Source organism: Podarcis tiliguerta (assembly GCF_965153285.1).
Source record: "Podarcis tiliguerta genome assembly, chromosome: 17".
Lineage (NCBI taxonomy): Eukaryota > Metazoa > Chordata > Lepidosauria > Squamata > Lacertidae > Podarcis > Podarcis tiliguerta.
Window position 1 is genome coordinate 31,659,476 of NC_139550.1, and position 10,430 is coordinate 31,669,905.

General features: G+C 46.1%; 1 protein-coding gene across 14 annotated transcripts in view; it reads right to left on the reverse strand.

The window, feature by feature from the left end:
- NFIX (nuclear factor I X) overlaps positions 1-10,430 on the reverse strand; it is a 251,611-nt gene that overhangs the window by 18,532 nt on the left and 222,649 nt on the right. For 7 of the 14 annotated variants that reach the window (XM_083420212.1, XM_083420207.1, XM_083420210.1 and 4 more), the window contains 3 exons: positions 7,421-7,596; positions 3,722-3,869; positions 406-500 (listed from right to left, as the gene is read on the reverse strand). In XM_083420212.1, coding sequence (XP_083276338.1) covers positions 406-500; positions 3,722-3,869; positions 7,421-7,596 — 419 coding nt within the window. The remainder of the gene's footprint in view (positions 1-405; positions 501-3,721; positions 3,870-7,420; positions 7,597-10,430) is intronic. The other 7 variants (XM_083420214.1, XM_083420204.1, XM_083420213.1 and 4 more) reach the window with 2 other exon arrangements.

The window sequence follows — 10,430 nt, forward strand, 5'->3', positions numbered from 1 at the left end:
CAGATCTAGATAATGCCAAAGGTAATTCTGGCATTGGAAAGGGGCTTGATGACATACCTACCAACGGAACCCTGGAGTCCTGGCGTTCGATTTCATTTTGTATTCTACCTATTAAACTCTGTGTTATCCCCACCATTCAAACAAAAGCTGAGAAGACCCACGTGCTAGCTGCCTTTCCTTCTCATTTGTGCTTTTGCTCTATTTACAGGGGAGACTTTGGTACTGGGTGCAATGCATGTTGGAGCAGAAGGGTCTCAGCAGACGTGTAGGTGTCTGGCCCTGACCCTCATCCCATCCATCCCTTTAGCAGAACCACGTCCATCAACCCGCCCAACCTCCCCCACACATTGCAAGCTACATTTGGGCTACAGCCACATACAACCCCTGTGAAACTGGCCCCCCTACCTGAGATTGCTGGGGGATGTTTAGAAAGTTGCCGTCCCGGGGTCCGATGCCGACAAACCGGTTGGCAGAGGAGGAGGAGCCTGGCGCTGAGAATGCTGGAGGGGAAAGAGATGTGAGGCCGTTAGGGCCACTGGGAGAGGCTGATGGCATTGATGGTGGTCATGTCAGATGAAGGCCTGCCAGATGAGGTTCAAGACAGAAAAAAATCTAAAGAGAGACTGGGCACAACTCCTCCCACCCTCCCCAGAACAGGATAGCCAGCTACAGGTTGTGAGTGCGACCTGCTGTGAAGAGGGACAAAGCTCGCTGCTTGAGAGATGGGGGTTATGGGCACTGACAGATTTGGCCAGCTTGACTGCACACACTACCCAGCAGCTCCTTGAGGGAGCAACTGTTTCTAGAGAGGCCTCAGTGAAGCCACACATCCCAGCAACCTCTGTGGCATTTCAAGGGATCCTTGGATGCTCCTCTTCGATCAGGCGGTGCAGTCTTGTGTGAGCTTGGCCTGGACTGGGATGGAAGTAAGGGAGACTCTGGCCATCGTTCCACAGCCTTTGCTTCGCTTGAGCATGCTCGCTCTCCCCCTCTCTCTCATGGCCCAACATCTAAATCTCCTGGCCTAGTTTTCCCTTTGACCCTAGAGGTTGCCAGGGCTTCTGAGCTCAAGAGTCCTATTAGCAGCCTGAGACAAGCCTCCTGCCCAATGGCAGGGTGGATGGCATCCCCAAACATGCCCTTGTATGGGTCTGCCAGGAGATGGAGTCCCATGGTCTGCGTGCCTCCCCTGGGCATAATGCTGTGTGCCAGAAATAACTGAGCTCAGTCCTTTGGTATTTAGTGTGGTGGCAGAGGAGGGCAAAGCTCTCAGGGAGGCTGAGTGAGGGGCAGGGAACAGGCATGGGAGATTCCCCCACCCTAAAGTACAACTCCAGTATGGAAACCAGTCTGGGCCAAACTTTGCTTATGAGATTGCGAGAGGTTCTGCAATCACATGCTAACATGCATGCGCATGCATACGAGAACCCAGTGTGGCATTTCGTCTTCATACCCAGCCTCTACCCTAAGAGGGTTTTCTCTGCTGCTCATCTTTGTAGGAGCTTAGTAGGGAGCCAGCAGTTCTTCCTTGGTGAGTTTAAGGCCTGGCTTCCAGCAGTGATTGCAGGAATTGGTAGCAAGAAGAAAAAGGTTCCCCCTGTCCTCCCTTGCCCACAATGTAACACTGGAAGAAGCACTGTGTGCCAACCTCCAGCTACCACATAGAGCTGAGCTGCACCACCAGCAGACTCATGTGGGATATCTGTTGCCGGACTGTAGTGCTTCAGGCTGTGGGTAGAGGGCTGGATATTTTAATGTTCCTCCTCTTCAGATAAATAAATAAACACACACACACACAAAATGAGCAAGTGAAAAAAAGAAAGATAATGGTTCTGGGCCAGTCTTCTTGCTGACATGATTTTACAAACATAAGGGAGGGAGGTGATTGGCGGTTGTTGTTGTTTTTCACATAAGGGAGTATTCAAGCAGTCATTCAATTTGAGGCTCATAACAACAGCAGCAGGAACAACAAGAGACTGTTTAGCCTACTGGTTAGAGTGTTGGACTTAGACCTGTGTGACCTGGGTTCAAATCACTATTCCAGTCATGAAACTCCCTAGTTGACCTTGGACTAGTCAGTCCCTGCTCAGCATTCCACCTACCTCACAGGATTGTTGTGAGGATAAAATGGAGAGGGATCTGTGGGTCACCTTGAGCTCATTGGAGGAAAGGAAGGATATAAGTGTAATGAACAATTAATCGAATAAATAAATTCAGTTCCCACGCTTGCAGCCTGACAGGGTTCAGGCCAGCACCAGCACTTTACGCTGAGCCTACTGATCATGTGGACTAGCTCTTAGTACCTGGAGGTGCCTGGTCTCAACCTCACAGAGAACCACAGTGCCTCACACACTTCCTGACTTTTTTTTGTTTTGTTAGCCCTCCTAAACAAGGGGAAAGGCAGCAACCCAGACATACGAGACTAGAGCATCTCCTGCCATGCCTACAACCTGTTGCCCATCCCTTCGTCACTCACGTCCCCCACCCCCTACAGCACCACCATCAGTTTAATGGAGAATATGAACAGCGTGGGAGTGAGCAATGCCATGAGCACAGATGTAGAAAAGGAGAAAAAAAAGGAAAAAGGAAAAGAAAGGGAAGGGAAGGAGAGAAAACAAAAGGAAAATGGAAGTGGTAGCCGATCCTTTCTCCCAAGGGGCCTCACCTAAGCCAAGAAAGTTCACGAGTCAACTACTTCATAATGGGAGAAGCCGGGGATCTTGGCGCCCCACCCTTCCTCAAATAGGTCTGGTGGGCCCACCACGTCCCCCGAAGATGAGAACAGAACCAGGCATTCTGGCTCACAACCATCGCCACCACCCTGAGTCATATAACGCAGCCGCCCTCCTGAAGGTGGGACAGTCAAATGCCTGGGCTCTCATTTCTCACAAAACACTGGGGACATTCTCAGGGAATCCTAGTTCCCAACTTTGCCTCCGCACCCCTGCAGGCAGACGCTCTCCAGGAAAAAAAGCACAGACCACAACTTAGGGCATGACAGGAAGCTTGCTATGGATCTCAATGGAAGTTGATTTTTCAGGCACCAGATGAACACCTGTAAACACAACCCTCCCTCGTATTATGAAAAGCAAAACGCCTAGCAGTAATTCTTCTTCTCAGAATTTAATATGTACAGTTGATTTTCCGTCCCTTAAAAAAAAAAAAGGAACCAACAAAAAAACCCAAAACCCAACCCTACCCAGGAGCCACCATGACAACCAACAACTTAATGAATAATAATAATAAAAAAATTAAAGGTGTCGGAGCTTGGCAGCCTACTGCATCTTTAAACGCTGGGGGATGGGATGGAAGGTGGGAGGGTTTGATGGCAGCTGGGGAAGGGATCAGATGGGGTGTTTCAACCTTTAAAACAAGTATAAAGCACAAGACTTGATGATGACGACATGGTGCCCCCAAGCCCACCCTTTCACTCTCTCTGCTGCTTGTCCCCCTCTCACCCCTCCACTCGTCTCTCTCTAACGCTCTGCATCCCTTTCTTCTCTCAGGTGCCTCTTCCTTCCGCCTCTGCCACACCTGTGTGCATTCTTCTCTGCTTCTCCTTCTTTGCCCTTCCTCGGCTCCTCTTTCCTCCTGCTCACTAGGTCCTTTCTGCCCTGCTCAACCCCTAGCGAAGGGGTTGGTGGTGTGTGAGTGGGTGGGGAAGAGGTGGATTTTTATTTCGCTTCGCTCGGTGGTTTGGGTTACGCTTGGGTCCACTTACAGGGTGACGTTGGTGTCGGCGCTCCGCCCTCTGGGTTAGTGCTGGTGGATTTTGTATCAGGCATTGGAAGGGGCACTGGTCTGGCCACAGGTGGTGGCGGCGGCAGCAAAAATGACCCCGTGACTTTGCCCTGGCCGCTACCGTTAGGCTGCGAACAACATAAATACAGTGATGTGTGAACGAGACAAGGCAACGTTAAAGATGCAGTATCTGCGGCTGGCGGCTCTTAGGGTGTTTTTGTTTGTTTTGTTTTTCAAGAGGGAAGGTCTTTTTCTCCCCCGTCTTCTTTTTTAAAAATCATATTGTGAACTTAAATCTTCCCCTTGCCTCCCTCAAGCTCTCCCTATCTCCTAACTTTCAAGCATGTACATTCTCCTTGCTTGCCACAAGAGACTCAGGCAGCCTTAATCATCATCCAGGGGCTCCCTGTGTTCCTGCTCGACTGGCACTCTGAACAAGGATTCTTCCACTCTGATGGCAAGGCATTAAAACCACAGTTTTGACTGGAATTATGTCTTACCGCATATCACTGCAAGCTGCGTTGTCAAAGGCTACAGCTCAGTAATTAGCAATTGAATGTGCTCTCCGTTGGGCACCCTGAGGCCTGGCTGGAATGGCATTGAAGCCCTAAGACAGCCCATCAACTAGGGCACCTTGTGGCTCAATATGGCTGCCCAAAGAGAACGACTGTAGTAATATGTGACTTAGTACTGAGAGGATACTTTTTGACTCTCTTTAGCTTTCCGTCTGTAGGCTTTGGATCCTAACTATGTAGGCTTAAAGAACCATAGGTACATTTTGCTCACAAAGAACCACGAGCTGATAAAATGCCTTTGTGTACATACAAGATTTCTCTTCTCCATCTCAGCAAATGCTAAACACGTCTCCAAAAATCAAGTGTCTGGTCCTTAGAAAGTGTTGTGCGATTTTGTAGCAGCCACCTAGGTCCACCTTCTAGATTTGGAACCTGTAGCACCTAAATTTTAGCACTAAGCCACAGAAAGAGAAATCTTAGACGCCTTTTAAATAATAAAGAAACCCTGAAATTCAGTTACGTCACAGAGCTGGTGAGCTGGGGATACAAGAAAACATCTCATGTATCACAAATCTAATTTCAGCAGCTTTGGAAAAACTGTTTTCCCAGCTCAGTTTTTGCCTGCCATGTGCATGTATCAAGAAGTGAAGGAATGGTGGTTATAGGACCCCATATGTCAAGACTTATGACAAGTCCGTGGAAAGAGCATGGGATTCCTGGGTAGGACTTAAATCAGAGAAAAAACGGCTTTATGTTTTGAAGGTGTGGCATCTGAAGTGATTTTATTGGTTCCTTACTTTTGTTAGCCCTGAAAAGAAACAGCGGCCATCGCTCCCTTCTTCAGCAACCATAGTGAATGGACCCCCCTGAATCTCTTCTGCAACCCACCAACTTTATTTCCTTGGATTTCTCGGTCTTCCTACACCATCAGATTCTCTAATCTGGCTAAGGTCCTAGCAGGATTCAAGGGATGACCATCTTCATTCTGCGTGGGTGTCCAATGCTATGTGCTCTCCGGGAAGCAGGAGCCAACATGGGATACAAGGATTACGTAGACCATGAGGATGAGCCATCACAAGCCTTTTCATGGCGACGCCTTGGCTTTCAGTTTTGCCAGTGTTTCTATTGCGTGATCTCTGTAGCAGTTTCACTGCTACTCCAGATGCTCTGGTGAATGGTGGAGACTCTTGGCTAAACCAGAACAGTTAAATCTGACTTGGAAACTATGCTAGGTTTGACCAAAGACAAAGGGTGCTGGGGAACCTTAGAAACGTAGCAGCTTGGCTTGGTCTTTTTGCTGCCTTGTGGCAACATGGCTACTCTTCCAAAATATTTCTTGGTAGGCTAAAGGCTCTTTGGAGCTTGTGCCAGCTGGGTTGCTTCCACACTAGCCCTTTATTCTGAAATTGCCATTCTTTGTTCACCTTTTAAAAACAAGGAGTCCACGTAATATTGTTGCCAAATCCTTGCTTCCCAGCACCGTCTGTGAAGCCATCCTGAGTTTTTCAAACCTAATATACAGCCATTTTTATGATGTGAAAGGTAATTGTAGCACCATGCTTGACAGGCAAGGTGCTACTGATGTGTTTAAGGGATACTGTGCTTTTAATCAAAAGCTTCTTGTTTGTAGATTCAGTCATTGCTTTGTTTTCAGTGCAGCTGTGGGATAGTAAGGAACTATCCCTTTACTCAGCTTCGGTTTCCTGTGATGTGTGTGTGTCACACTACTGATTTACTTGCATTATTTTTTCTTTTCTTTCTGACGGCAAAATATTGTTATTCTGCTATAAAGAAAAGAAAAGGAGAGGGGGAAAATAGAAGGAAACCAGTATTTTAAAGCACACTTACTCTGCAGGAAATAGAAGCTGATTAATTATGGGGCAATTCACCACCAAACAAGAAGTGATAAAATGGGCAAAATATACAAGGATGATACTTTTAATTAGCATTATAGGGGAACATCTGCTCGATGTGACTGACTTGTGCATAAATAGCATTATAGAAGAATCTTGATCCTAGGATAGGGCATTGCTGGTTAACATTATAGTATACCATTTGGCAGTTCAATTTCAATTTCACTTCTAGGAAATGATGGTAAAGCAGAGGTCTAATATGGAAGCAACTTTGGTCCAATATCTTCATTAAAAGGAGGCTTAAAGATGAAGAACATTTCTCTTCCAATATTCTTCTTAGCCTGCAAAACTTGTACTGGGCTGATGCATTACAGGATGTGGGAGGCAATGCTGAATCTCATCGTAATCCTGCGTCCTCACATGCCAGTCAGAAGAGCTCCCTTTGACTACCTCTGAGGTGAAACTTATCACCTAAAGCATATTTTCTAGTACGAACCAAGTACTTGAGGTACATTTCAAACCTTCGTCTCAGAAGGTCCCACTTTCTGAAGCCCATGGTGCACGGAAAAGTTCCATCTTCTAGGTACATGAATTCTTCCGCCATCTAAAAATTCTGCAAAACCTGACATCTCTGAATCCTGCCACTCTGTAACCTCCACCAATTCCACAGAGGTTCCACATTCTAGAATGTGCTCAGTACAGCCCTCTGGGATCTCCTCCTGTACCACAGAATCCAAAATACTCCAGGTTTTAGAACACTCAAAGCCCTTCAGAAATATATCCTATGAAAAGAGGGTGGCATATAGGAGAGGGGCAAGAAAATGGGGCAACAGGGGGAAAAGCCTGTCTGGGCCATACAGACATGCGCCCTCCCTTCGGAGGTCATGTCCCACACAAGGCGGAATGACAAGCAGAAAAGAAGCCCGTCTTCTGAATAAATTATATTCCTCTTATCCACCCTCCAAAGCAAGCTCCAATATCCTTGGTGCCCTCAGGGCAGCTCTCCCTAGCCTGAACGTTGTAACTTGGAACACTGTCTATTTTCAGAGGCCAATGTCAGCTGCCAAGAGCAAGCCAGTGTCAGTCAGACCGTTCCTTCGAGAAAAAAAGACCCCGTTTCTTCCAGACCCACGGGCCTTGGTAACCCTGCCTCCTGTGCTACTGACTTCCATGTGCCCTAGGCAAGCAGGCAGACAGGCAGACAGGCAGAGGGAGGGAGACAGAGAGGGGTAGGAGGTGGAGAAGGGTTGTAGGGTGGGGGTTTCTGGTTGGACAGGCCGGCATCCCTGGGCTGAGGTGCATGGCTCTTACCTGCCCGGAGCCCTGGCCTGAGCCGTCCGAGCATACAAACTGCACAAATTCCTTCAGCGAGTCCTGGCCGTGGTGGTGGTGGTAGCGGATGGTCGGGTGTGTGAAGTAGGGGCTGGACTGCTGGATGATGGAGGTTGATGGGAAGTGCAGGGCCGAGGCTGTGGCACGGGGGCTTCCTGGAGAGTGTAAGGACAGATGGACAGAAGCAGAGAGAGAGAGAGAGAGACAGAGAGAGACAGAGAGAGAGAGGGAAGGGGGGACAGAAAGAGATGTCAGTAACAACCCCATGCCATGCTGCTTCCATTCTACACAGCCCAACTGATGCTTATACTCAACAGAAACACCCACCCCGACATCCTTGCTCTAAGGGGAAGGGGCGCCATTTTGTCTCATTTGTTGGAATTGAGGGTTCCCTCAACCCTGGCAGGGTGAGGAAACTGCTCTTTTTTCACAAGAGCACAGGTGGGTGAGAATTTGCAAAGATGTGAAAGCAGATGCAGAGGGATCTGAGCAGGGCATGCCACACACCTGTGTGTGTTACGCATCTTGCGTGTCTTCCACATCCGTGCATGTTTACCTATAAGCATGCAATAAGTGTGAGTGTGTGTGTCTCTCTGTTTCTCTCTCTCCATATATATACCATACACACAAACACACATACACACACACAGCAGCCATCGAGGGGGGGGTACCTTTGCTTATGTGCATGTATCCCCCATCATATTTTGTGACAAGATGTTGAAGTCCTCTGCCTTAAATCTATATTTTTTTACACAATTGTTTTAATCAACGCCATCACCACCCGTCATCAAAATAAAGTACAAGCACAGGGAGCTACATTTCTAAAATATTCATCTACAATTACCATGCCCTCTCCCATCCTTTTATGCCCTTTATTGTTTCCCCTCCTCCTCCCCGCATCTAATTTAAGATTATTAGCTCATTAGGACAAGGACTTGTCTTATTCCACTTGCATTGCATTGTACATTGGAGGCACTTTACAAATAAATATAATGACAATAACACCTAACTTTCCCCCAAGCACACAAGGGCAAAAGGTCAAGACATATTCCTCTCCTTGGGAATAACTGGAACATTAGCAACTCACAGGGAAATGGGGAAGGGGAGTCAGCAAAGGAACCAGCTGTTGTGGACTGGGGATTGACTCTCCTGTGTGGCTGAAGTTCCTCCTACACACTGATACACAACTAGACAGATGGTGGAACAGGGAATACGGATGATAGCAAGGCAGTTACACAGAATAACTGGCTGCTGGCTGCACTGGGCAGGTAGAATCATGGCAGGAAACTTGTTCTCTGTGGCAGCTAAATGCAAAGGAAGATGGAATGGGCTAAAATGAAAGGTGGCAGGATTAATATTATTTTAAATTGAACAAAGAAATTGCAACAAAACTCAGCCAATGAAGGCTGCTCTCAAAGGTGATTAGGGAGCAACATCAATGAAAAAAGCAGCAGCGTAAAACTAGGGATCTGTTCATGAGAAATCTCAGCTTAGGGATGCAATTTTCGAAACTCTTGATGTTGAGCTTATCTGCATGAATCTTTTCGAATTCTCGTGTTGCTCCTTGATCACAATGAAAGGCAAGTTAATTCTTTATCAGTTCTGCTAGAAATACAAACATTTATTGCATATTATATGCATTATTATACACATTATTGTATGTATATGTTGTATATACATGTTGTATATATGTATATGTTGTATATATTGTATATGCGTGTATATGTATGGACACACATAAAATTATCCTGCAGAAATGAAGTCTGACTCTTTTATACATATTGTATGCATAATCTACATATTTTTGTGTATAATTGTGCATATAATTATTCAGATGTTAAAAAGCAGAGCTACCGAAAATGCACAAGCAGCTCAGTTGCAGGTGGGTGCTTGATGCAAGAGGCCGTCCAAGAGGAGCATGGCTCCATCAGGTCAGAAATGCCATATTCAGTGTCTAAATATGTTTAAAACAAATTTATCTTCTACTGAGCATTTTGCAGTTCCTGATCAGCAGACAAAACAGCTTCAAAGGGTTGACCGAATAGGACTATGGAAAAGATTTGTCCTGCCACAATACTGAGAGTATCATTACAGCTGGATTGTCCCCTGCAATCTTCTAAAAATACTTCTGGGGGATCATATACAATTTAAGCTGCAACCCTATACACACTTACCTGGAAGCAGATTCCACACCCGGATTTACTTCTGAGTAGGCATGTATAGGATTGTAATTGTTAGGCAATTACAAGCCAATTTCAAACTTGCCAGTCCTGTGCAATGTGGTTGAGCAAACAGTGGTGGGAGAACTCCAGGGATTGGGAACAAACAAAAAAAATGTTTCATCATCTCAGAGGGTGATAACTGCTAGAGAACAAGGCAGGGTGTGCTTACTGGCCAGTTCTCTGCACAGGGAGATCCACCAAACTACATATGTCCTTCACTTCAAGCTTCATTGTTATGCAAAAATTATGTGACTGTTTCACCCCAACATTTTCTTTTTCAATGAAATGCTGGGGGAAGGTGTTTTAACTCATCCTCCTCTCATACAGTAGCTGGGGGGATATTTTTTATTTGGAAAATGGGATGGGGCAGGACATTGTTGCTCAGCTAAACTGGTAGCCCCCCACAGCTGCATTTCATTAAAAGAGAACAACTTGGGAAATTCAGTTCCGTACTGGATCCTCTGCATAAAAGGAAGTCTGGCCCTTCGTTTCTGTTGACAACTCATTCCCTGAGTCTTTCCCCAAAAATTCCATGGCCCAATGTTTAATGCATTCTTTGGTTTGTTTGCTTTTTAAAAAATGCATGTTTTGTACTATTTCATAAATTAAAATATTGGGTTTTTTATAAATATTTTCTGTGTGTTGTGTTTGAGTATTTCTGTAAATAGAATCAGTGACTTTCTGCTGTCCGGAAGCTTTTAAAAAGTTTACTGACAACTTCACACACTGCTGCATTCCTTCGAGTCACTCCTGTGTGTTCAGAAGGA